The sequence below is a fragment of the Siniperca chuatsi genome, linkage group LG13 (assembly GCF_020085105.1).
Source record: "Siniperca chuatsi isolate FFG_IHB_CAS linkage group LG13, ASM2008510v1, whole genome shotgun sequence".
In the NCBI taxonomy this organism is placed as follows: domain Eukaryota; kingdom Metazoa; phylum Chordata; class Actinopteri; order Centrarchiformes; family Sinipercidae; genus Siniperca; species Siniperca chuatsi.
The window spans coordinates 12,906,372-12,932,947 of record NC_058054.1 but is presented as its reverse complement, the minus strand read 5'-3'; the positions used below and the strand labels follow the sequence as shown (position 1 = coordinate 12,932,947).

The following is a 26,576-nucleotide window of genomic DNA, read 5'->3' as shown; positions in this document are numbered from 1 at the left end:
TAAATTTAAAGTCTTGGTTATAGGCTTTATTATAAAAGAAATCCTTGATAAAACAATCAACACTTTCAAATAACAAGAAGCAAACGCATTAACTGTTTTGAGAAGGTGGGGGAAGAGGCCTGAGCAACACACCACAACACTAAACAAAAATGTAAAGATAAAATATATGAAGTGACAAAACTTGACAACACAAGCTCAAGAAAAGCAAAGCAAGCCCACTTCCAGTTTTAACTGATTACGTTTGTAGAGGCAAAAAGCATAAGGGTACTTTAAAGCAATGTGACAGTGTCTTTGGACAAACTCTAGGCAAAAATGACAATTCTGCATTGTACATTTGCAAAAAGAGTAGACAACTCCTCTGTGCGAAAACTCTACACATTTCACGCTCACTTCACATTTTAGATTTACCCCAGTGGGGGTTGTAACCAAAATGGAGGGATCATGTGGCACAAAGCAGGACGGACCGCTTAATCGCTGACATCCATGTCCTCTTCATGGTGATCGTCAGCTCCGTTAACTCTGGCCTGCTTCACAGGCCGCGCTGTGCCGTTACCTTCTACAGAGTGAGGAGACAAAGCAGAGTCATCAGAATCCTTCCTGTCCTCCCGCTCTTTCTCGCTGTCGTAGCCTTGTTCTTCTTCATCATAATCCCTGGTGATCTGTGAAAGGAAACCAATGGATGTGACATTTTAAAGCCTAAACACCCACTGTCTGGTCTACATCAGAACAGCAATGCTCACGGTGTGTAAGAATGAAGACTGTGTCAAACATACTACACCGACCTTGACATCTCCTTTCTCTCCTTCTGATTTCCTCTCCCGCTCTCGTTCTTTGTCTCTACTTTTCTTTTTCTTACTGGTGGAGCGTTCACGTTCCTCACGACCGCGCTCTTTGTCACTCTTACGGTCCCTGTCCCTTTCCTTGTCCCTTTTCTTTTCCTTCTTGTGCCTGTAGAGGGAGGAGAGGAAAACTCAGGTGTGTCATAAAATTTACACACACAAAGGACATTTAGCTTATTTGGTCTGGACCAAAGAAAAAAATGACATTGTTGCCTTTTAGTTCTGGTACAATTTGTACAAATGAACAAAAAGCTGTAAGCAAGAAGTGGTATGTACTGGGACTGACTGAACCTGTAAATTATTAACTGGATAATATTTATTATGACAAAATCCTGTAGTTGGTCCACTTTGTTTTCACACCACACATTGCACCAGAGTTCAAATGACGGCTTACACACCAGCTTAAAGAACCGAACCAAACAAGTAAACACACCAGAGTTCGTTTTAACCGAACTGAACAGGATAGGTGTGAAAAAAGTGTATTTCATCAGAATCCTAAAATAGGCGTGCAGTGATGACCAGTGATGACCTGTTATTATCCCCAAATATTTCACATCAATACACCAACCTTCGAGGAGATGGAGACCTGGAGTTTCTCCTTTTAGGAGACTTTTTAGGTGATCGGCTGCCGCTTTGACTTTTCCTGCGTCTCCTGTGTAGCAGAACAGAACAAAGAGCTGAGAACTTTAATACTACAACTTAAACTGAGAAGATTGGGTGGCTGCGATATAAAAGTTTGTATAGATTTTAAATTGCCTTCTGCCTGAGCATACGAAACACCTTTGCTGTACTCACCGGCTCCCGCTGCGTGACCTCCTGGCTGTGCTGTAGCTTTTAGGTGGTGTTTTGGATTTTCTTCTCCCTGAATCATCTTTCTTTCTATCTCTGTGATACATTTGATGTAAGATCTCAGACAGGCTCAATTACATCTTTAACTATTATTGTCATGAAGCAGGCTTAAAGGGACATTTCATCCCAAAATCAAAAATACATGTTTTTCCTTTTACCTGTAGTGCTATGTATCCATCTAGATTGTTTTGGTGTGAGTTGCTGAGCTTTGGAGATATCATCTTTAGAACTGTCTGCCTTTTTTGAATATAATGGGACTATATGGCACTCGGCTTGTGGTGCTCAAAGCACCAAAAAAGTGCATTTGAAAAACTCAACAGCAATGTCTCTTTCTAGAAATCACAAGATAATCCACAGAACTTGTTGTGAGCAGTTTAATGTAGGAACTATTTTCTTTCTACTGATAGTTCCTACATGAAACGGGTCACGAGGAAAAATATGTATTTTTGATTTTGGGGTAAACTGTCCCTTTAAGGTCAAGCATTTACACAGTTAACACACCTGGATCTGCTTTGAGAACGCCTGTTTCGGTCTCTGGAGTGGGTGCGTTTTCTGCGTGGGCTTTTGGAGCGCCTCCTGCTTCTGGAGTTCGATGGTCGTCGTGATCTGCTCCTGGTTCGCCTGCAACCAGACATTTAGACAATTTAACTTTATTCTCAAAATAAAAATAAAAAGCTTCTCCATCTCAACTCTTCAGATAATTAACAGTAGTTATCACCTGTGTCTTGAACGTGATCTGGACCGCCTCCTTCTGGACCTGGACCTAGTCCGGGATTGAGTGTGCTTCTTCTTGCTCTCCTTATCTGCAGGACAGAAAAAACAGAAATTGCTTAGTATTGTCAAGGTTCAATGTACAAAGGACCTTTTCTGGCAAAAACTAGGAATATAAGAATTATAACTGCTTAACACTGCAATGCGCACAAAACAGACATTATTTTATACTGCATAGTCAACATCCTGGCAAGAAAAGTCCTCCAAACTTTTGTGCACTCACGTCCAGGTTCAATAGCAGCAGAAATGAGCGACTGGGCCTCTCTGACTCTCTTCATGGCCTCTTCGATTTCTCTATTAGATGCATCAGCCTTCAGGCTTGCATTCAGGTTTAATCCTGCAGCCAATGGATTCAGTCTAAACAAAGGAATATTAATTAGTTGACTTATCATTACTACAAACACACCTAATTCTTTACTCCGTAGATTAAAACTGCATTCAGTCAAAACATTCAGAGGACAAAGGAGCCTTGTTATACTGACTTACTTTGGATCTGTCATGAACTTTAACAGCTGATCAGCAGCCTGTAAGAAACAGTAGAAAAAAGGGTAAAGGTGTGTCTGGTCTGTCTAATCAAATATAGTGCATATCCAACTGCACAAGTTTTGGAAAAGATTTACTAGTTTGTGTCATTCAAGAAAACCTCTCACCTGGGGATTCATATTGGCTCCTGGGAATCCAAATGCAGCCATTGCATCCATGTTTGCAGCACCAAAAGGGTTCCCTCCAAGCTGGAATAAAAACAAACATGCTAGCCTATTGTGGACATCTTGACATCTTACAAGTGTTCATGTACTCATACTGGTGTTAATATCATTAGTTCCACATTATGACAGATGAGGCCATGTATCACCATCACACAAAAGACATCACCCACAAATAAAGACTGACAATTCAAATGTGAAAACTGAAAACCATGTTTCTAACTACTGACCTTCATGTTTAACCCACTTAGTGAAATATTCATCTCATTTTAAAAAAAAAGAAGAAAAAACTCAAATTACACAAAACAACCTTGAGGTGAGACTGTTTTGTCAACTGCACTTTCCAAGGTCAAGAAGGAACTTTGAAACTTTTACGCCAACATGGACGAGCAGTCCTTAGTGCTCAGACATAAATGCAAATTAGAACATCTGTACTTTCCATGACAACTGAGCAAACACCATCTGCTGATGAAGATCATGTGATGTGACTCTCCAGAACTGCTACTAAATGGACTTTGAGGTGAGATTGTTTAGTCAAATAAAATAACACCAGTTTATCTATGGATCATGATTTGATGTGGCACGACATCCCTGCTTGTGCATGTCAACAGCAAGTCCTCTTGGTTAGCAGAACAAAAAATAAGATTAGTTAAAATCATCTGGAGCATGATTTTCTGGTAAAATGCATGGCACACCACTGTGTTGCAATCACATTTTTAAATTTTATACAATGTGACAACAGCAAATTGAAATTTGAATCATTTTTGTAAGGTCATGCACTAGATGATGAGTATATTTTTCCATAGAATTTATACCAAACAGTGAATTTGAAGTCGTACAGGTTGATTAGGGATGGGATTGGGCGTCGGAAGAAGTCCTCCTCCTGGCAGAATTCCTGCAACAGCGTTTGCTGGCGCCAACAGTGACAAAGCTTTAGCCTCATCTGGAATAGATCCTACAGCAAAATAAAAACAGACATTAGGAGAGAACGACATCTTCACACACGCAACTACAGAGAAGACATTTTGGAAAAGACAAGAAAAAAAGTCTTCACACTGCATTTCTTCAAATTAGGTTCAACAAAATGGTTCCCTTATAGATCAGAGAAGAGTTCCCTTAATTCAACATAATCATTGCAGTGACATAACTATTGCTGGAATATATCACACTACTCCAATGAACACTGCCAAGAATATATCACCTGAACGTGTTTTTTAAGTCATGAACCAAACGTTAGCAAGCACAGCTGCTTCTCCAGTTGGGTGTGCCCTCAATTTTCATTTAGACGTTTACTGAAACAAGCGACTCACGTTGGCGGCTTCGCTACTAAAAGCACACAGAGAAAAATCGAGATACACACAACAGAGAGAATTTTAGGGATTTGGCAAGAACACTATACAAGCTATCAGTGTCTACTTACCAAAAACACAAATGTCAGATATACTAAATGACAATAGCAGAATTCAGAGTGGGTAGCGTGCCTGCTGTACATAATTATTCTAGTATCCTTACCTGCCACTGCATTAACTAACCAAACCTAGGCAGAGGATAACTGGTTTGATTAATCTACACTACCACAGTCCAACTACAAAATAATTTTACCATCTTTACTTGCAATATGCCACTGATTTTATTTTTAAAATGGCGCAAATTAATAAATAAAACACCTTATAATCATCTCACAGTAAATCCACCCCAAAACAACATGACATTTATACAAAAAGACATGACGTTCATACAGACACACAACAATGACAACATTGAAATAAAACAGCACACTGAAGAGAGAAATTGCTGCAGGAGACAAAACTGTTGGATGGTATTTTCAGCAGGGCCTGGTATACAGGACTGGCTGAGCCAGGAAAAAGAACTGTAAAACACAACAACAAAAGAAGACCACTGTTAAAGAGAATATATTTTACCAACATTGCGTCATGTCGGGTGGGCATCTTAGACAACTTATGATGAGATGTAGTATGACTATTATAGAAGATAACCAATCAACTGACTAGTGCTCTCTTTGTTAAGTCCCAAAATTAGCTGCTCACATATGGTTAAATATGTATGTGCAGTGATGACTGTCTGGGCAGTGTGCCTTTTGCCACCAGACCCAAATATAGAGATTGCCTTTCAAAGCTTTTTTATTTCAAGAGTTAATTTACACATATTTATAGAATAAGACTGGTGATATCTAATTTTTGGTTATTGTCAATAAATCCCATGAAAAGACCAAAACAAACAAAGTGGTAGTCTGTCTCTCGATACTTTCTGACTTCTATACCCTGTGGCTCTCAGCCACAATCCCATTTACCACTGAAATCTTCAGAAAAACAGGTCACAAATATATAATTTAATTTTTATAAAAGGCTAAGTGATTTCCTAAAACAACTGTAATTCTCAGCCAAGGGTAACGGAAGTAAATGGCGGATTAATACACATTTGGTGTGCTAGCGAGCATTTACGACTGCAGGACGGTGCCTGTGGCCTGCGTTCATCATAATAAACATGTCACCCAGTGCAACTGTGCGGCTCATTGATGTGCTTTTAATAGTTTTTGGACCACAATGGTCTTTTGTAGCCTGGCATCGCCAGACTAATTCACGAATGTGCAAATGCGTATTAGTCTGGAACCTCTCAGTTAATATTCTATTTCCAAGGGGCGCAGACAAAAGTGCCTCGGTAAGCAACTGGATAGATCTACAACAAATCAGAGCAACGAAACCTGTGACGTAGTGCTGAGCGACACAAGTTTGGGCGGTGCTCGGTCCGTTTTCAGGCAGGAAAAAAATGGCAGCCTGGTCACAAACAGCTAAACAGAACACTAAAATGTGTTTGTGAAAACATTTGAGGTGGGATATAGGCAATGCAGTAACAGAATCTTGATTCATATTTGATCAGCACTGCTTAGTTTGATCTGAGTTTCGTGAGCCTGGTGTGTTGCGCTGGAAAGACCTACAGACTGGACACAGGTCCAGACCTACAACCAATCAGAGCAGCGAAACATGTAACATGTGACTTTTCAAATCTGGACCGGTGACGCTCCTCTGTATCAAACCCAAATCATCGTATCAAACCCTCCCAATATTAGATAACCAGTTGTGATTGGCCCGACCAGATCCTCTTCATCTGTCTGAATGGAAGGGGAGCCAGACGTATCTGCCAGAGCAAATGAAACATGAGCTCGGCAGATTCGTCTGGTTCCCAGGCTAGGTCTTTTGGTCTTTTCATGGGATTTGCTGACATAAAAAAAATTATCCGTTAAGGAACAATGCTTTAGCCATAAAATGAATGGCTAAGCAGCATTCAAAAGTGTTGCAATGCAACAATGCAAAATGAGCACCGTTTCAGGGCATGTCCCCGATATCTGACCTTTATACTAAACTAAACCACCTAGAAAAGATTAATTAGACAGAAGGAAAGAAAAAGAGAAGGCAGAGAAAGAAGAGAGGACACAAAAAGAGTGGGGTGGGACTTGAATGCTTGCTGGCCTTTGCAAATGTCTATAATCCCCTGTTGGCAGGCAGAGGACCACTTTCAGCCATCAACGAGGGGGCTGCTTTTGCCTTCTTCACTACAAAAATCACATACACACACATACACACACACAAATAACAGAGAGAAGTTTAACAGAGGATAGTCCAATATGGGGGAGAAAATAAAATGCATATGGTTAAGAGTTTAAACAACTTCACTTCTGAATTTTGAGGTGTCTGCGGCGTCCGCAGCTTGGGAATGTCCTAGTCTGTAAAGCAGATTTTGGTATACTGTGCTTTCTAAATACAGAACAAATTACTGTTTTAAGCAGACACAAACAGCTTGATATGTATTTTCCCAAAGAAATAAAATCCAGTTTATCAAGAGAATGCCATTGTGGTGGTAAAACACATATGGGATGTGCTACCACAGTATACCAAATCTGACAATAGAGGTCTGCTTTAAGCACTTCTCATAGACAATGGGAGGGAATGGCATTACCAGTATCATTCAAATTATATTATTATTATTATTATTATTATTAACAGACCAAGGTGAGATGACTTGTGCAATTCACAAATAGGATAGATGGAATCCTTTTTAACCTTTTACATTTTCACTATTCAAGAGTCATGCCATTCAATCAACAAGGACCACTCATACAAGGGATAATAATGAAGGGACAAACCTTCAGCAAACGGGACCACAATCAATGCTCTGTCCACAAACACGGTGTTAGTCAGATGTTGAGACACTCCAACAGACTCTGGCTCCTGGAACTTCACAAAGCACACTCGCGATGTCACCGGCATCGGAGAATCACTATTGGGAAAGTAACGAATATTACTTTAAATAGCACAAAAACAATCATGTAAACAATGCATCTTTTTTGTCCTGTCTTTTGACAACTAAAAACTATGAAGTAAAACAGTTGGTTATTAAGTCAAAATTATTCGATAAAGTAAAGTTACGATAAAAACTTATAGGGCAGGAATTTAAACTTTTAGTCGGACAGGCATTTTCAACTATTTCTCGATGAATCCAAAACATATAGCTAGATTAATCAATCATGAAAATAATAGTTTATTATGCAAGTTCAAATCACGAGTAAGGGAAATAATGCGATGGTAATTCATCATTGTGACATTGTACGGCAAAATTAAGACATGTCAAATGTTTGTCCTTTTCAGACAAAATTACGAGATAGTAGAAAATAATAGATCCAAATTTTGACTTGTCTCATACTGTTGTATTTTTATTTTCGTCATTCCTAACTTTCATCCTTTCCCTGGACTTCCATACTAAAAGCTATGCTGGGAAGAAGGGCGTGCATGATTTCACTATTGTAAAAACCCAAATTAACTTAAAGGATATAGTCACTGCCCCGTTTAAGCCTCTAATATTGAATTGACTCGTCATTACTAGCTACACTTACAAAACAATTTAAAGAAACGTTTGTGTAGCTACTGGATTAAGTCTTAATCGACATGTCAAATTATTGTGAATGTAACACTAACAGTTGGCGTTAGTCAGGTTAACCTAGGTCTATTAAGTTAACGCTACCGTTAGCCACAATTCTGGTTAGCACGTTGGGCCTAACGTTACGTCTCCGTTCTACAAAAGGTAACCATACAGCTAATCTGTGATTGCATTACTATCATAGTTAGCTAATAAATCACCAGCTAGTTAACTCACTCTGGTGGAAATAACTTCAATTCTTCGATGGTTCCCAAATATCCGAACAGTATTCTCATCTGCTCCGATGTTGTGCTTGGCGACACATTTGTCACCTGGACCACCTTCGTGGTGTAATTCATTTTCCAGGCTAAAACCGTTTAAACGACAGCACTACTGTTAACAACTAAACTTAAATTAAACTAACGGTTATCCACGGGTTATTAAATCAGCTTGTTTGTATGTAATTAGCGAGCTAGGTGTTAGCTATCGACTACATCAACAGACTGTTGCATTTCGCCGCCATATTGTGATTCCCGAACGAAGTGCGCATGCGTATAATTGAATTCTGTTGCTGTGAAAATAACGTAAATACATTTATAAAAACATCACAGGTTAGTAGGTTTATTATTTTAGACCCCTGTCATCGATCGATGTAATATTAGTCTTGCATACCAGCGTGCGCCACACTGATATTATGTAGGAAAAGGTTTGACCTGCAATCAATGACCAACAGAGGTCTCCCTCCCCATTTATACATGATATAAACAAGGAAGTGGCAATAGAGGCACAATAAGAATTGATGGGAAAGTAAACCATCTGCATCTTTGCATTACCATGATGACTTACATGGTGCTTGTCCTCTGTGGACCTCTCTTCTCCCATCACAGATTGAGTTTGGTTTGGCTTGATCTGTTAGCTGGAATATATTTCTAATCTAGATAATGTGTTAGATTGGTGTTATATCTCCTTTCATATTTGTGTGCGGGATTCCTTTCTTATGATAACCTCTGCAACTATATAACAGTTGCGAATGATCTACCACACACAATATCATCCATTCTCTTTATTGTATCTATTTACATATTTCTGTATAAACATTAATCAAAGTTTATTCTTAACCATGGAAATAGTCAACCCAACTCCAGGGCCATTTACTGTATGAAGTTTTTCCAGAGCTTTCAATCCGGTTATTTTTGCTCTCACAGGGGATCAAACACAGACAGAACCTAAAATTGTGAAATCTGATTTTGGATTTTAAATCACATGCCCAAACTTTTCAGCCAAGAATATTTTTAATATTCACTTCATATTTATACACTAGCTCTTTCTGGAGCTTTGATCCACATCTCACAGTTTTCGTCAGTGGATGGTGTTTGTTAAGTTGTCATGGAGATGGATCTGTTGATCTACAGTTGTCATGATCTCCATAAGTCGTCATAAGCTCCATGACAACTGAGGAACCTCTATCCACTGGTCAGGACCATGTGATCAGAATCAGAATCAGAAATACTTTATTGATCCCCGAGGGGAAACTCTTTGGTTGATATGGTTGAAAACCTCAGAAAAAATCAGAAGAATAAGTGGACTTTGAGTTGGGATTGTTTTGTCAGACTGGATAAACATAGTTTTCCAGAGTGACTGAAAGTAATTGCAGTATGTGGGAATGTAACATGCATGTTTGTTCCACTATAGGTTACAACTAGCAGAAACATTTGGGCATCTGATTTAAAATCTAAATCTTCTTCCCTCCACAATTTTGAGTCCTGGTTGTGTTAGATCCCCTCGGACAGCAAAAAGAAATCCTGACTGAACACTGTCATTCTCACTGGGTAGTATTCAATCACTGACCCTTTCATTCTTGATTAATAGATTATCATAAAAATGTAGTATATTGCTAATTAAAGTCAGTCCACATGTGTTGCCCGGCGGAGCCACATCACAACCCTGCCACTGACAAAACTGCTTCTCTCTCTGCTAATGGTGTTTTTCCTCCCAGGAGAAACAATGCAGCGTTTGTATTCAGGCTACGTCGTGCATAATCCCTACACCTGGATTATAGTTGCACCGAGACAAGTAAGTTGAGGCATTTTTAGTTCAGACCAAAGAACAACTGGCCACATTTCATCCAATTAGCATTGTGTGTGACCGCCAGATTGTAAAAGAGCACCTACTAATAGCAGTGAAGGTTCACTGTTATTGTTGTCTCACAACAGATATTATTCTGATCATCATTCTATTACTGTATTATTTCAACAAAACCATTATTTAATCTAAAATAAAGTAGTATTATTCTCCCGAAGGTTTGGTTTTTCTCTTAACTAAATCTAAAAGTGTGCAACTTACACACATGTAACCAAGGCTGTCAATTTGTACTGGCTATAAATGTGGATCGCACATCATTACTGAACTTAAATCCACATTCACTTCTGTTGACGTGCTCCATGCTGTTTTGTATCCCTAAACATTGCATCAGTACTCTGAAATATAGTTTGTATGACTCAGCATAACTATATATTAAAGCACAACATCTGAACAACTGATACAAATCACATGCACAATTGCAACACATTTGCCAATTCTCTGCAATAAATATTCTCTGCAATAATCCAGTTTCAGAGGGGTGGCCATTGAGTCATCAAGCAGAGGATATTGGCACAATGGGATTCTTGTTCACAGTGTGACATGATTGGCTAGGAGAAAGGTTTACAGCGCAGATTTCAGTGACTGTGAGGGGGACTTGACGAATAAATACCCCACATCCACTGGGAGACCAGAGACTTTCAGTTCAGAAGTGATCAGAGGTTTTCTTAAGAGTTAGCTTTGTGTGGTACCACAACGAGAAGGAAACATGGCCAGCCGGTGGGTTTCTGATGAATTACAAAAGTGTGCTTTTTCATAATTTGCCAATTTCTCTAATGTTATTTAGCTCTTGTATAGATATGTCTTTATCTCGATCCTGTGACTTTTACGCAGTGAATGGTCAGTGTGTCTGCAGCTGATTAAGCTCCTGAAGGATTTAAAAGCTCATGATGAACTCTTAGACCATGAACTGCATGAAGTGTCAGAAATACAGATAACAGATGCACACATTTAACTAGCTGGAAATTTCATTAAGTTTAATTTACTTGGCTGCAATGTTGGTTGATGTTTTCACTTTTTGGTAACAGATTTGAACACCCAGCTGGTGGCTACAAGAAGATGTTTGAGACGTGTGAGGAGTTGTCTGAGCCTCTTCCAACAACAGTCACAGGTTTGTATGCATCATTCAGGCAGAAATAGACTAAATAAATAATTTGTTGACATTCATATACTGATTGCACTCAGGAAATTCACTTTTTCCTCCTGAAAACACAGAACCGGCATCCAAAGCAGACTCTGAAAGCATTTTTACAAACCTATACATTTCAAAACAATCACTGATTTGTGTTTATTGTGTTGTGTGTTTTAAAGGTAGGATTCCTTCATTTCTGAAGGGAAGTCTTCTTCGTTTGGGACCTGGGCTTTTTGAGGTTGGAGATGAACCTTTCTATCACCTCTTTGATGGCCAGGCCCTCATGCACAAATTCGACTTCAAGAACGGCCAGGTCACCTACTTCCGAAAGTAAGACCTTGAGGACCATACTAGTGTTTGGTCGTTTTTCAGTCTCTTTGCATAATTTACATTACTGTGTAATATAGCAAAATCAACCTGCAAACTCAAGCATGTGTGCACATCAGGTCTCCATTTATGTTATCGTTGCATGGTAAATGCTGTGCAGACATTTCTAATCAAGCTGTATCTTTAACTGCATTAACACCACAAAATTATATTATAACTAGCAAAAAACTTTTTTAAAAGGACTTAATCAAGTTACAGTTCTCTGCAAGTTGATTTTCTCATGCTTGTCATGAGTTAGGGGTTTAAGTTTATTTGTCATTTTAACACCTTTATTCCATAGGTAGCCCTTTTGTAGACAGACTGAAGGTTTTCAAGATATTGAACGATGAATTTCAATAACATGCTTTTGATTTTTCAAAATGGATGTATAATGTTCTTGGATGAAATTCTTTCTTTGTTACACCAGATTTATCAGAACAGATGCCTACGTGAGAGCCATCACAGAGAAGCGTGTGGTGATCACTGAGTTTGGCACCTTTGGGTACCCTGATCCCTGCAAAAATATTTTCTCCAGGTGGGTTGCACGGAAACAGGATTTTCTCCAGCTCATCCTCAATATCATCTGAATGCTTTTAATTGTAAAAATTAAATTAAATTGCAAGTACTTTAAAGTTGTCCAGCAAATAAATGTATGTATTTTCCTTTGGCTTTCTTTCTTCATTACACTGCTGAATATGCTACATCTGCTTCTTAAAATCACCACCATTACCACTTTTATAACATCTTTAAGTGAAATGTTATCTTTTTTTGTTTGCAGGTTTTTCTCTTACTTCAAGGGTGTTGAGGTCACAGACAACTGCCTGGTGAACGTTTACCCTGTTGGTGAGGATTTTTATGCCGTAACAGAAACCAATTACATCACTAAAGTAAACGTCGATACCTTGGAGACACTGAAGAAGGTACGTCAATACTGATCTTACCACTTTTAAACTTCAGAACTGTACATTTCTTCATATTAATGCACAGTGAAGTGTCTTTGTTTTCTCTGCAGGTTGATATGTGCAACTATGTCAACATTAACGGAGTGACAGCCCACCCTCATATTGAGAGAGATGGTACTGTGTATAACATTGGAAACTGCATGGGGAAAGGAGCAACACTGGCCTACAACATTGTCAAGATTCCACCCACACAGAAAGGTTCAGATCAGCGCTGGCATCACTATGTAACAACAAACACACACCGGCACTTTAACAGCAGGGACCTCACCTTTAACCAAAATATGATGCTGAATGGTTAATTCAGGGTTAAAGGAATCACTGTGACCCCCTCGCAAAAAACAAGCAAAATGTTTTATTAAAATATGTTTTCTCTCTAGATTCAACTCTCGCTAGTCTTTGTCTTTTTCAGAAATATTGAAATCACAACTTCTTAAGGCATTATTGGGAATAAGCAGTGGTGGAAGAAGTATTCAGATCCTTTATTTAAGTAAAAGTACTAATACCACACTGCGGTATTAGTACTACATTCAAATGTGTGTGTTGCATTTTACCATTTTACTGCTGTAGATGTTTAAGTTTGAGCTAATTTTACCTACTTTATATACTGTTGGGTAGTTTAATCTACAGCTATGCATTATCTTCTGTAAGATCATCATATGTTAGTAGTATCGCTGTCCTGTGAGAACCACATATCTCTAAAAAGTCAACTGTCACCTGTTTTCAGCTTTGTGACGATGCAGTTTCTAGCTAATCCGGGGGGGTTAAATAGTTTATTTATCTTAAGAAGTAGGAGAATTTTCTCAACCCATAAAGGACCTTAATACTTCAGTTTATCACAAACATTCAAAATCTCCACAACTGGAGATCCGTGGTTTTCACTGGACAGGAAGGGTATGAAAAATTGTAATCTGAAAAGTAACTAAAGATGTCAGACAAATGTAGTGGAGTAAAAAGTTCAACATTTCCCTCTGAGATGTAGTGGAGTAGAAGTTGCATCAAATGGAAATACTCAAGTAAAGTACAAGTACCTCAAATTTGTACTTAAGTACTGTACTTGGGTAAATGTACTTAGTTACATTCCACCACTGGGAATAAGCACACAGTGTATTTAGCATTAATGTCATATAGAAATTACAGTATGAAATAACTTGACACCTGTTTCACATATCACAACCTTTGCCTTTTTTTATTAGATAAGTCTGATCCCATTGAGAAGTCCAAGGTGGTGGTGCAGTTCCCCAGTGCTGAGAGGTTCAAGCCCTCCTATGTGCACAGGTGTGCGTTAAAGACTCTAGCCCACATTTGGTATGTTATCGATGTTGTCACGGAAAGTCCAAGTTTTGACATTCTCTCCTTAACAATCACAGCTTCGGCATGTCAGACAACTACTTCGTCTTTGTGGAAACCCCGGTGAAAATCAACCTGCTGAAATTCCTGAGTGCTTGGAGCATCCGAGGCTCCAACTACATGGACTGTTTCGAGTCCAATGAAACCCAAGGAGTAAGAACTTGGAGTAGATTGATATCTTTGGTGATTTAATACCTCTGATATTATCATTGGCTCTGCTCTTGAATCTCATGATATCTATTCTGATGTATGTTTTACAGACCTTGTTTCACATTGCCAAGAAAGACCCGGGAGAGTACATTGATCTCAAGTTCAAAGGGGCACCCATTGGCATGTTTCATCACATCAACACCTATGAGGACCAAGGCTTCATTGTTGTTGACCTCTGCGGATGGAAAGGGTAACTGAAGAGCTAAATGTTAAGACTTTTAGTTAAACCTTCCTGTACATCTTTTGCAGATTTGATACAGAGATATTGTCATTTATTATCCGTTCATTTGTGCAGTTTTGAATTTGTTTACAACTACCTCTGGTTGGCTAACATGAGAGCCAACTGGGAAGAGGTGAAAAAGGCGGCCATGATGGCGCCTCAGCCGGAGGTCCGCAGATATGTTATTCCCCTGGACGTCCACAAGGTGAGTCACCTGTTTTACTCATAAGGAGGACACAAATTGCCACCTACAGATGTAAAGTCTCGTGTTATTTGTTCTCACCTCTTTGCTGACCTGATGTAGGAGGAGCAGGGGAAGAACCTCATCAGCCTGCCGTACACCACAGCCACAGCGGTGATGCACGCTGATGGGACGATCTGGCTGGAGCCGGAGGTGCTGTTCTCCGGGCCTCGCCAAGGTGCAAACACATTTCATTTACTCAGTCATGGTGGACACATTACTTCTTAATATATACTGGAAACATCTTCATGTTGTTTTTGTAGCCTTTGAGTTCCCTCAGATCAACTACAAGAGGTATGCAGGGAAGAATTACACATATGCCTACGGCCTGGGTCTCAACCATTTCATACCAGACAGGGTAAGTTAACAAAATACTTTCAATTGTAAGTGTGTAAAACAAGCTTTTTCATGACCTGATTTTGTTTTTAACTTGTGTGTAGATCTGCAAGTTGAATGTGAAGACCAAGGAGACCTGGGTATGGCAAGAACCAGACTCCTACCCTTCAGAGCCCCTGTTTGTTCAGACTCCTGATGGGGTAGATGAAGATGACGGTATGTCAACAGTAATATAAACCCAATATATTTTGCCTACTGAGATAGAAATGGTTTTATGATAACGTGGTGCTGTGCCCTCAGGAGTGCTGCTGACCATTGTGGTGGCTCCTGGCTCCCAGAGACCAGGATACCTCCTAATCCTCAACGCCAAGGATCTGTCTGAGATCGCCAGGGCAGAGGTGGAGTGCAGCATTCCTGTCACCTTTCATGGGATGTACAAACCCTAATGATGCTTTTCTCAGGGTGTCAACAGTAGTCAGCCATTACAGTGTTACCAACTGCCACTCGGTATTAAAAACAGGATAAATAATGACTAAATGTGTCATTGTGTCAAGAAAAATAAAGCTTTATCAGCCAAAATGCTTGTGTTATCATTTGCAGTCAATGTGGGTTGTTAAACAAGTGAAAATATTAATATGTGAATTTACGTGCCTTTTTGAGTCTAGTTGCTATGTCCCAACTTGAATAGTCAGCTTTGGTTTAATAAAAAAATAAAAAATATGGATTTGTTCACATGCTGTCACATGAATATTTTATGATTGGAAAAATTCATTTGGCAAAATCAAAACATATGGTTGTTTTGTCTTCTTCTGTTGTGTGGTATGTTCATTAACTATTTACTAGATAGTGCAGTGGCAAACTGTCCTTCAACTAGGGTTCAATCCTCTGTGAAACTGGATATTTACTGGCTTAAATTCTTTCGAACATGACACTGAATTCCTGCCAGCTCCTGAGCTGCTGACCCTGTGCTCCAGTTTATGGGGGTTAAAATAGCCTGATGTACATTTATGATGCTTGGTGTTTCTTTAAAACAAGCAGGCATTTCTCTTGATATATCGTAGTTCAATTCAGCAAAAACAATTAGTACAAATAATCCTTCAGCCTAAATTTTTGAGATACTTGTAGAGATTTAATATGTTGCCACACAAAATCGTATTATGGTTGAACAAGTGACCTTTCCATCTCTGTCCTTATTGTGTTGCTCAAAGTCGTCTGAATCTGATCTCAGATTTTGCAGCACTGCAAAGCTGATTAACTGTGTCACTGCTTAATCTGAGGAAAGAAAGGGCATGTTGCAATCAATTGTTCTCTTTAAGTGCATAAAGAGGGATGTGTGGCCCTTGTATACAATGTCATGACCATATGAACCACATTTCGTAGTATGTAAGATTCATGTACATAAACAAGGCATCCGCTTGGTTTGAATGGATCTTGTGTGGACAGGTTCAGACCTTCTGTTTTTATAATTACAAATCCACTGTGTGCATCACATATAAAACACTTAACAGTCAATTTGACTCACATGTTGCCCACCAGCTGATGCAAGCAGAGGAAACAAAGCACCAAACATTACCAATATGGCTCAGACTCGCTTGCTACATCAGTTGAACAGAGAACCCTGATTATGTACTCACGTTTTCCACTCCACTGCCAGATTTTAGGATTGCTTTCATTAAAGGCTGAAAGGAATGTTTTCATGTATTCTGTAATGTCTCATTTTGGTAATCATAGGGTCACAAATCTGCCCTTTCGCGCATATTTGGTCCACTTCGTCTGACTGATGCCAACAGATTTTTTTTAGATGGCGTGAAGTGAATGCTGTTCTTAATTAAAACAATAAAAAAATATTTTTTTCAGTTTATTTTTTTACATGATGGCTTTTTAGCCTTCCAAAAAGAAAGAAATTAAAACAAGATTACAGGAAATATTAATTTTCAGAATAAACTTAACCTGAAAAACACAGCAAAGGAAAAGCTCAAAGGAAATCTTGATATCTCAGTTGTAACTATCACACCATAAAAGAAGTCTCTCACACCCTGAAATTCATTTGGGACAGAGGTTTGCACCGTGAAGCTTAAACCAGTGTAAAAGTTAAATATTTACTGTCCTAAATACACAGTGGATTTTACACAAATGTAACAAAAAATGAAGGTAGAAGATAAAACACAGGTAACAGAATAAAAGACAGCCACACTATCACCAAACAATGCCACAAATCAAAAAGAAATCAAAGACTGTAACTACTGCTACAGTGAATGGAAATAAAGCATTACAAAACATGAATTATAGTGTAATAAAACTAAATGTGACGTATAATAAAGAAAGCGACTTTGTACTAATGTGGATTCAAAATTAAACATTTTCAAGTTCACCTCTTCTTTCTTAAAGGTCCAGTATATAAGATTTAGTGGCATCTAGCAGTGAAATTGCAGTTTGCAACCATTTGAATACCATTCACATCACCCTCCCCTAGAAACTACGTTGGCCGCGAAACTCACGAAAAACGTAAACAGCCCTATCTAGAGCCAGTTGGTTTGTCCATTCTGGGCTACTGTAGAAACTGCAGTAGCCCAAATGCAATATTGTGACCTCCGTGGAAAGGGATCCACTCCCTATGTAGATAAAAACGGCTTATTCTAAAAGGTAATGAAAACGCAACTATTCTTATTTTCAGGTGATTATACACTAATGAAAACATACTTATAAATATATTTCATTTCTGCCAATAGCCACTCATAAATGTTACATACTGGACCTTTAAAGGAACAGTTTGACATTTTGGGAAATATGCTTTTTCGTTTTCTTGCCACGAGATGAGAAAATTGATACCGTTATCATGTCTGTACGCTGAGTATGAAGCTAGAAGAGGAAGGCAATTAGCTTAGTTTAGCATAAAGACTGCTGGAAGCAGGAGGAAACAGTTAGCCTGGCGCTGTACCAAGTTCAAAAATTGGTCTGCCAGTATTCTCTACAGTGTATTAACTAACACGTTATATCTCATTTGTTTAAATCGGTACATAAATGGTTTTACAGGGAGTTACATGCTGGTTTTGTTGTCGAACAGCACTTAGCGCCCTGTAAAAACACAAATTACTCAGAGGTGCTAGTAGGCGCATTTTTGAGCTTTGGAGCCATGCTAGCTTTCTCCCTGGTTACAGTCTTTATGCTAAACTAAGCTAAGATAATCTGGCTGCAGCTCCATACTTAACGCACAGAATCAGATTGATATCAATCTTCTCATTTAACTCTTGACAGGAAAGCAGAGAAGCATATTTCCTAAAATGTCTTTAAACTGGAGCAAGCCTCTGTCCCTTCACTTATACACAAAAACACACTAGAATCAAATATCAAGCAGAACAAAGCGGAGACTCACACTACTAAATCACAGATTTCATGAAATACATCTTCAGGCTTATGTCAACGTGATAAGTGACTACCAACAGCTTTGAAAATATCTTTATCAGCTATGTAACTTTTGCATCTCAGGAAATAAAGGAATGAAGTATTGATAGTGCAAGGTTATAAGGTACATATATTAATATATTGTTTAGATACAGTCCTATAAGTAAAGTGCAAATCTCTGGATCAGATGAAAAGTGTGTGCAAGCATTTCAAATTTTTGACTGACTGATCCAACTGCCCATGCACAAATGAGCCCTTTACATTGGCTGCCAGCTACTTTACACACCGCCTGGTGAAACATTCATGTTACCCAACAAAATTCTCCCTTCAACTCAAAGCATTTTCTTTGAAGTCTGGTCATTTGGAGTGGCCAAATATCATGTAGCCTTGGTCTACTTTAGGTGTACATTGTGTACTTAGAAACTCTGGGTGATTTCTGTTAAGGGTGTGCATCATTTTTTTGTAATCCTAACTAACTGGAGAGAAATTCCTTCTTTATTATCTAACACCAACAGTAAACTTCAGCTGTGTATTCCCATATCGACAAAGTGTAGGGCCATTTTAATGTGAGAGCATGTTTAGGAGATCAATATGTTGAGGAAGTCTTTACTTCACCTCGCAGCATTTTGGTCAATAATCTGTTAACCTAATTATCCATTTTAACGACGACTAACTGGGAACGTTGAGCTGGGATCAGCTAGGGAGAAACACCATTGAGACCGGCTCAAGTGGATATGCACAGTCATCAAACAGCCCAAACAGCTCTCTCTCTCACTCACACACGAAACGAAAACACACACACACACACACACACACACCCCATGTGCTCACTGTCAGCGGCAAAACTGGATGCTGCTTCAACATGACAAAAACACACAAACACAATCATGCAGGGTCATCTGGAAACAGTTTCTTACTGATTTCAATAACTGATGTTTAAGACCAGCTTATTTAGACCTGGAGGGCACGGAAGGCCAACATTAAGTGAGTAAATTTGAATTTTTCAAAGTGCAAGAAAACAGCAAACACATTTAGCTCCCTTTTTAGCTCCTCCCATTCTATAAGAGGGCAGTTGTTGTGTTTGTGTGTGGGGCCGTGTTTGATCTAAGTTTAGGGGAAGAGGGGTGAAAAATCAGTTGGTCTCGTAGGTGGAGAGAAGAGCAGCATCCACGGGCTCCATGCAGGACGGGCAGGTGAAGGATCTCATCAGCCAGTCGTCTATACAGTCCATGTGGTAGATGTGCATACATGGCAGGAACCGGATGGGGTCCCCGTATACAAAGTCCAGCATACAGATCACGCATCTGAAAACGGATTAAATAAAGACCTTAAATACAGGATGCATTACAGGTATGTGGACCTGAAATGATTTGTCAGTTAATGTAGTTGAGTGACAAAAGAAAATTTGGCAAAAATTTTGATTATCAATTAATCATTTAACTAAAATTACAAATATTATCTGGTTCCAGCTTCTCAAATGTGAGAATCTGCTGATTTTCTATTTTATAGTATAGTATAAAGTGATTAATTGAAAAATAATTGATAGATATTGATAAGGAATATATTAATTGCAGCAGTACCAACAAAATAAAAAAGATCTGAAATTTCCTCTAGATGTCTTTAAATGTACAATATAAGACACTGAATTCAGACTTTGACAATTAAGATAAGATGCTTAATTTAATGATGTGTTTCCCATAAACCATATATTATGCATCCTTATTTGAGATTAAATATTTGTCACATTTATAAGTGTCACAATATGGATACTCAGGAGTACAAAAAATTGTTAATATTGCTCAGCTCTAATGACCTGCGACATCCCTCTATGTAAACATCATGTTCAAAAATGCAAAATGCTCACTCTCTGATCTTTTTCTCTGAGCCGTCTTGCCCTCCATCATAAACACCCTTAGGAAGGTGCTGGATAAGGCCGATGCGCTGAGCTATGCGGATCTGCTCCTCCTCTGTCAGCTGGGTGGCCAGACGGGCCTGACTTGGCGTGGGATGGTACATGGGCATGTGAGCCTGCTCCTGGTAACAGACAAATAAACACCAAAATTAACACATAAACAATTATCCTCCCATATCAGCTCACTTTGTCTATACAAAGTGATCTGACTGGTCAGGGTCTGTGCGGGGATAAACTGAAAAACAAAGCTGCTATCTGGTCATTCTTGACAGGCCAGTTAGTGGGAATGACTCTAAAATCCGTTTGTTTACTCAGGTATAACTACTACCGTCTATAATGGACCCTAGGCAGACTTATAAATAGGCCACAGACATGAAAAACTGGATACAGGCATATTTTCAACATTACCTACTGTATATTAACGTTTAGGCTTTTAACTAAGACTATTCTTATGACCACTTGTCCTACATGTGCTAGAAACTTTTTTTTCTTGAATTAATCCCCTGGAAGTTGAGTGTTAGCTGTTTCTCACCTGGTACGGCGGAGGTGGCTCCAGGTCTGGATCTGTTCCGTCACCGAAACTCGCCCTGTCTGACTGGGATTCATGAAGGAGAGAAATGTCGTCAGATGTCGGAGACTTGAGACAGTTGCCCATATCTTCGTGTCTCCAGTCCTGGCTGACGTTAAAAATATGATCTTTTTTGCTAAAGTTGCTCTCGGTGGCTAATATTAGTTTAGTCTAATAACCCAGAAACCAGTTCAACTACCTGTTACCAAAGATACAATGTACATGATTATAAAACTCCTACATAAACGTTAAATGTTAAAGTAAATGTCCACACTAGTTTCTCTTCATGTTTACACGGACGTCCACCTGAAAGCAAAACAAAGAACTCTCTTGCTAACGACAGCTAGCAGCCTAGCTAGCTACTTTTCGCTAGCTAGCTGGGCGACTTCCTTGTTAAATATCGCTCATTCCTTTGTAAGAAACACAATTTCTACAAAATATCTATTTCAGCAGCAACTATGGCTGTAACACTGAGTGGTCTGGGAGTTGGTCTGTAGCGACATTTCCGCCTTTTAACTTCGTAAGTGACAATAAATAGTTTGCTTCCTTGCTAGCTCTTTCTTCAACCAGAGGACATGTTATCGGTCCGTTTGATATGACGTTGGTGTGATTCTGTGCGGTGATTGGATGATTTCTTTTACGTATTCCAAGAGCCCCACCCCTTTCAATTATAAAAATAAAAATACTAGAAAAACAGATAAAGAACAACGATAATTTGTTAAGAATTCATGATTGATTTATTGCTAAATTAATCATTATAATAAACAAATACTCAGTCAAAATCCAAGATTTAAAGATATAAATTGGAATAAAAGTTGGTTATTACCATGGGAATTCTGTGTGTCCAAGAAGGTTCAAGAGATCATTTAAAAAATCCTGCATATCATTCATTTACCCTACTGATTTTTAATGCCATGCTTTAAAATAAGCCAGAATCTCTCACTTTTCTTTTGTTGTACTTTCATTTCCAAATTTTGGTCAGATTTATAATGTCATTTTAAACACTATAAGATCAATTTGAATCTGTTTGTTAAAGATGCAATGTGTTTTGAATGTAATGTCTAATGACTACCCAGTACACAATGGGGTACAATGAAACAAGAAAAAAAATACAACTGCACCTTGTATTGGATTTTTATCACATTATAGTATTTATATATTATGTTATATATCATATATATTATACAATATATTTAATTTTATTTAATTTAACTAGTTTTGTGCTGCTGTAATATATTAACTTCACTCCCATCTGAATCAATAATATATTATATGTAATCCTATATAACTTATACCCTACTAATGTTTTTATTTCACACTTTACTAATATTGGTAGCAGTTATACTTTTTGTCAAAATGAACCAAAATGTCTCACTTGTGTTTTCTTCAATTGTAAAGTTATTGCAAAACTTTGGTCAGATTTTATATGTAGTTTTCAACAATGAAAGTGAAAATTAAATCACTAGATCACAGTAAGATCATCAATGATCTTACTGTAAATGTTATGATCCTGACTGGTAAATGTTTTATTCACAAAAGAATACATAAGTATGTTCACTATTGACTGTTGAGACAGTTTTTGCTAAATTCTTTTAAATTACATTAAAGGCTCAGCTCAGGTTGAAGTTTGTCGAGCTACACAGGAATTAGCCTATGCGATGCCACCAAACTACATGAACATTTTCATCCTAACAGATGCAACAAAACTAATAGGAGGGTTCAGCGGGATGTTAATACAACTCTTTCACAGCAGACATTTTGATATGGCTGAATTCCATTTTGCTTCTTCAGTTTCAGGGTCCTGGTATTGTGCATGCTGGCTCTCAATAGAATAGAGCCATTGTTAATGTTATTAGTAACACCTTGTGCTTTCCTGCTATGACAAGTGAAAATGTCTGCTGTGAAAAAGCACTAACAAGCACAGTCTGTACACTCCCACACAGTGAAAACACCTGTTTGGGTGAACCATGGGTGTGTAGAGCCTTTTTAAAAAAGTGTATATGCAATTACATTTAATAATTGGATGTTTTCAAACTCTGTTTCTTGCTTGCTCTTTTAATTTTTAATTTTAATATAAGCTGTAAAAGGAAAACCCCTTTTCAAGATAGCCTGTTTCACTACCCTCTGTTTGCACCAGTACAGTAGTATTATTTTATCGTATGATATATACAGAAAACATGTGTCAGGTAATCAGAAAGATATGTAGAGACCATCTACAAGAAAATCCATTATCACGCGGAGACTTGTATAACACTATATGCCACCATAAAAACAAAGGTGTGATAACAACTAAAGTATAATAAATCAAGAACATTTAAGTAAAAGCACAAACTGTCAGTTTCCAAATACCAAAAGTGGTTTCTGTGGGAGTTGTTATTGCAATGCTCAAGGCTTCAAGGTCTCACTTATAAAATGGTTTTTGATGTTTTCCCAGGCTATAAAAATAAAAATAAAGACATCCAATAACAATGGCAACTTGAGGACACCTTTATTTGTATATACAGCTATTATACACATAAAAACCCACAAATTATTTGCATTCCAGGAACTTATGATACAAATCTCCATGTTTTTGGTTAAGTGAGTTTCACACAGAATTGGCCTTCATCAGGCAAATAAAACAAAAACACAAACCTTAAAATGAACATTTCCAAAGATTCCTTTACCTTTAAAGCTCAGCTGATATTTTATTTTTTTTCTCTTAATGTTACAAACAGCATAATTTCTCTGTACATTATTAGTAAGTAATAGAGAGTAATGTTAATTTGTAAAGCAAATGTGTCATGGTGTGTCTACAGTGTTTCTACAGTCATTGCCTGCAGTGGTTCATACAATATTCACAAGGAAGAAAAAGGTGAAAATACATGAGAGATCATTTTGTTTTCATATCAGTTCATGGTAAAATTGCACGCCCAACAATTCTCAAAATCAAATGTTAAATATAAATGTTGGAAAATTCTCATTTAAAGGGTGTAGACTGGAAAAAAATTAAAGTAACAGACTGTTTTGAAGGATAAATGAGGTTCGTTGGAGGCAGGGTGAAATAACAAATAAGCATCTTTTCTATGTTATTCTATAACTGTATTCATATCTCACAACTTATGTTCAATACCAAAAAGAAAAATGATGGGGAAAATCAAGCAGTTTTTCCCCTGCACATTCATTCATACTGTAAAAAAATCCAGCATTATTGAGTGTTACTTATTGGTACCCACATTGTCTGGTAAAGTATCAGATCGCCTCTTCATGATGGCTTGTAGTATTGATCTGGTCTAATAAATGGCAATGGTGTGATGATCACAATGTATTTACAAAACAATTAATTTATAAGAAAATGTAGTTACATATTCACACACCCCACAGATAAATACTGTTAAGAGCAACACTGAATCATTTAGAAACATCTTCAGAAATGAAAATACCTATTGACACAAATAACATAATTTGATCCATTCATTTATTTTCTGCATCCTGCAACTATTTGAGATGTATCATTACTCTCTATCATCAAGTACAAGTCAGGAAATAGACCTTATTTATTGTCAGTGTTCTGTGTGAATTGGCAACTACAGTTTCAGGAAGTATTGTTCGTTCGTTTTAGGTTTACATTTTACCAAACATCCAGAGGGCTCACGGCCTCGAAGCACTGATGCAAAAAGAGCCACATTAACCTTGACTCTGTACATTGTCGTGCAGAGTCCTCTAACGCCTCTCTGGGATTCCCTCTCCTCCCTCATGCTGTGCCTCCTGTCCCTAGCACCTGTCGTCCTCCTCTGTGTCGCTGAGAGGATCGCAGCCCGCAACAGAGGCTGTCTGCGCCAGGCGCTTCCGAAAATGTCCGTTGGGAACCTGCCAGCCAGTCCGCAAGCGTGGGCGGGCTGAGCTGATGGTGTTTGAGCGTCCCAGGCTGCAGGCCACAGCCGCCTCGAAGGTCAACGTCTCCATGGGACCAGAGGGGTCTGGGCTGTGGTCGTCCTCTTGGGAGGCCAGGAACGGCTCAGAGGGGTAGCGTCGAGGTGGGGATGGGTGTCGGCCTGCCTCGCTCCGCCTCTCGCCTGCGACCCCCTCTTGGGTCTCCCAGGTGGGCTTGCCCCGGCTCATGGTCTCTGGGCTGCCTTGTTCATCCTCGTCCTCGCCGACAGAGGGGTGCGTGCGACACTCGAGCGGGGAGTAGGAGATGTGAGGGCGAGAGCGGGTCGGGGTCTGTGATAAAGGTCGTCGGCCGCTGGGGGTGCTGGACTCTGAGGTGGAGGGCACCGGACTGTCTGAGCTGTTGCCCTGGAGACGAGAACAAACAATGGCTTTATGAATAGTCTTTTCCAGGGCATCTGGAAAACTTAAATCTGTCAAAATGCAAAGGGGCATTCCAGCAATTTAGCACCACACATACACAAAGTTGTGAGGCTTGTGAGGGACACATTAAAAAAGAATGGTCAAACTGCCTGGTAGATGTCTACTTCTCCTGTCCTCAGTTTGTAACACAGGCTTTCGCAAGCCAAGATGCAGCCATTTTTTCGGTTGAACTGTGTTCAACTGTGTTGTGTGATTTTACATACATTTATGTCATTTATGTATATATATATATATATATATATATATATATATATATATATATATATATATATATATATATATATATATATATATATCAGAAAGATATTTTTAATTTTACAGACTTTGAAGTGTGTTTTTGGCCAAAGCACTTGTTAATTTGTGACCCTGCTTTTTTGCTGTCTAAGTCGCTGAATCAGTTAGCTGGACAGAGTTTTTCTGACCTACCTGTTTATCTTGGGGGTGTGCTCTCTCTACACTAGACGATCGTGAGGGCTGCAAGCTTCTTTCCTCTGAGTTACAACGAGACGCGTCTGGAGAGAGGAGGTGACAGCGCTCCTTAGACCGGCCACGCTCCTTGTCGCTCTGCTGCCGGTGCTCAGACCGAGAAACTAGAGGGAACACATTCAGGAGCGGAGATAACATAAAATGACAGATAAAAAAAAAGAAATAGCTAAAGTGGGAGACAACATTGTTTTGTTCCTCAAAATATAATGGTAAAGATAATGCTGTTGTTATCCAGCTATCTAGTAGAGTGAAGTGTCATCGACAATCCAAGAAACTTAATATCAACATATTTTCCTCTTATTTGCATTGTCAACCAGAATAGGTGCGGCTTGACCTCTAACCACACAAATGTACCCGTTTTAGTATTTAGCATACAGTAAAGTATCGTAATAACATATTCTTAAAAAAAAAAAAAACGCTTCATACTGTATGCACACAAACTAACCAGCAGCCTTGTAGCTTTTGTGACGAGGTCGATAAACTCGCTCAGGGCTTTTCTCCTCCTGCCAAAGACCGTTCACCCGCTGATCCGCGACCGTGGAGGCTGAACGTTTCATGGAGCCACTTGCAACCTCCGTCTGCTTGTATGTGAAAACACAAAACAGACAAAGCAGGCAAACATTAAAAATACTGTAATTACATTCAGATTTAATTCAGAAAAAAGTGGACCATTGCAGAAAGGTTTTTAAAAATAAAATGTCATGCTTTTTTAAACAGTGCATCCTAATAGACTTGTTAGGTTCAGTTTCCTCTATTCTAGAGATGAAAGAGATCAAGGTAAGAAGGCGACGCATCAGCATTCACAGA

The 26,576-nt window shown here is 38.7% G+C and overlaps 4 protein-coding genes across 15 annotated transcripts in view; 1 reads left to right on the top strand and 3 right to left on the bottom strand.

The window, feature by feature from the left end:
- LOC122887383 (serine/arginine-rich splicing factor 11-like) lies at positions 1-8,640 on the bottom strand. Of its 4 annotated transcripts, none has more exons than XM_044220551.1 (12): positions 8,333-8,640; positions 7,326-7,459; positions 4,003-4,118; positions 3,110-3,190; positions 2,946-2,983; positions 2,683-2,816; positions 2,407-2,491; positions 2,190-2,309; positions 1,635-1,724; positions 1,408-1,491; positions 783-948; positions 1-659 (listed from the first exon to the last, which is right to left on the bottom strand). In XM_044220551.1, exons 1-12 carry the CDS (start codon positions 8,452-8,454, stop codon positions 468-470), a joined length of 1,362 nt encoding a protein of 453 aa, XP_044076486.1. In that variant the 5' UTR covers positions 8,455-8,640; the 3' UTR covers positions 1-467. The 4 variants fall into 4 exon arrangements, with proteins under 4 accessions (XP_044076486.1, XP_044076485.1, XP_044076489.1 ...); XM_044220550.1 differs by having other exon boundaries at positions 3,979-4,118; positions 8,333-8,634; XM_044220554.1 differs by lacking the exon at positions 8,333-8,640 and adding an exon at positions 4,365-4,489.
- On the top strand, positions 8,187-15,627 carry rpe65a (retinoid isomerohydrolase RPE65 a). Of its 3 annotated transcripts, XM_044220548.1 has the most exons (15): positions 8,187-8,260; positions 10,092-10,168; positions 11,263-11,345; positions 11,546-11,696; positions 12,160-12,267; positions 12,511-12,652; positions 12,745-12,892; positions 13,888-13,969; positions 14,062-14,194; positions 14,302-14,441; positions 14,547-14,676; positions 14,776-14,890; positions 14,976-15,070; positions 15,153-15,264; positions 15,349-15,627. In XM_044220548.1, the coding sequence occupies exons 3-15, from the start codon at positions 11,294-11,296 to the stop codon at positions 15,492-15,494; spliced, it is 1,554 nt and encodes a 517-aa protein (XP_044076483.1). In that variant the 5' UTR covers positions 8,187-8,260; positions 10,092-10,168; positions 11,263-11,293; the 3' UTR covers positions 15,495-15,627. The 3 variants fall into 3 exon arrangements, with proteins under 3 accessions (XP_044076483.1, XP_044076484.1, XP_044076482.1); XM_044220549.1 differs by lacking the exon at positions 10,092-10,168 and having other exon boundaries at positions 8,204-8,260; XM_044220547.1 differs by lacking the exons at positions 8,187-8,260; positions 10,092-10,168 and adding an exon at positions 10,807-10,954.
- A 1,266-nt stretch (positions 15,628-16,893) lies between these two features.
- LOC122887384 (RING finger protein 11-like) lies at positions 16,894-21,544 on the bottom strand. The gene is made up of 3 exons (XM_044220555.1): positions 20,895-21,544; positions 20,315-20,484; positions 16,894-19,754 (listed from the first exon to the last, which is right to left on the bottom strand). The coding sequence occupies exons 1-3, from the start codon at positions 21,015-21,017 to the stop codon at positions 19,583-19,585; spliced, it is 465 nt and encodes a 154-aa protein (XP_044076490.1). The 5' UTR covers positions 21,018-21,544; the 3' UTR covers positions 16,894-19,582.
- Positions 21,545-23,401: 1,857 nt separating this feature from the next.
- The window catches only part of cacna1eb (calcium channel, voltage-dependent, R type, alpha 1E subunit b), a 65,931-nt gene continuing 62,756 nt past the window's right edge, over positions 23,402-26,576 (bottom strand). For 5 of the 7 annotated variants that reach the window (XM_044220539.1, XM_044220542.1, XM_044220543.1 and 2 more), the window contains 3 exons: positions 26,215-26,350; positions 25,710-25,873; positions 23,402-25,208 (listed from right to left, as the gene is read on the bottom strand). In XM_044220539.1, coding sequence (XP_044076474.1) covers positions 24,684-25,208; positions 25,710-25,873; positions 26,215-26,350 — 825 coding nt within the window. In that variant the 3' untranslated portion in view covers positions 23,402-24,683. The remainder of the gene's footprint in view (positions 25,209-25,709; positions 25,874-26,214; positions 26,351-26,576) is intronic. The other 2 variants (XM_044220540.1, XM_044220544.1) reach the window with 1 other exon arrangement.

What these genes read in the sequence shown, in the direction of transcription:
- rpe65a (XM_044220547.1), top strand. An exon ending in AGTCCAATGAAACCCAAGGA is followed by an intron (nt 14,195 to 14,301) that starts GTAAGAACTTGG and finishes TATGTTTTACAG; the next exon opens with ACCTTGTTTCACATTGCCAA. An exon ending in GTTCTCCGGGCCTCGCCAAG is followed by an intron (nt 14,891 to 14,975) that starts GTGCAAACACAT and finishes TTGTTTTTGTAG; the next exon opens with CCTTTGAGTTCCCTCAGATC.
- LOC122887383 (XM_044220550.1), bottom strand. Translation starts at nt 8,454, where the DNA reads ATGAATTACACCACGAAGGTGGTCCAGGTGACAAATGTGTCGCCAAGC. An exon ending in TGCTGCTATTGAACCTGGAC is followed by an intron (nt 2,492 to 2,682) that starts GTGAGTGCACAA and finishes TCTGTCCTGCAG; the next exon opens with ATAAGGAGAGCAAGAAGAAG. An exon ending in AGGTCACGCAGCGGGAGCCG is followed by an intron (nt 1,492 to 1,634) that starts GTGAGTACAGCA and finishes TCTGCTACACAG; the next exon opens with GAGACGCAGGAAAAGTCAAA.
- LOC122887384 (XM_044220555.1), bottom strand. Translation starts at nt 21,017, where the DNA reads ATGGGCAACTGTCTCAAGTCTCCGACATCTGACGACATTTCTCTCCTT. An exon ending in AGCCACCTCCGCCGTACCAG is followed by an intron (nt 20,485 to 20,894) that starts GTGAGAAACAGC and finishes GTCTGTTACCAG; the next exon opens with GAGCAGGCTCACATGCCCAT. An exon ending in TCAGAGAAAAAGATCAGAGA is followed by an intron (nt 19,755 to 20,314) that starts GTGAGCATTTTG and finishes ATCCGTTTTCAG; the next exon opens with ATGCGTGATCTGTATGCTGG.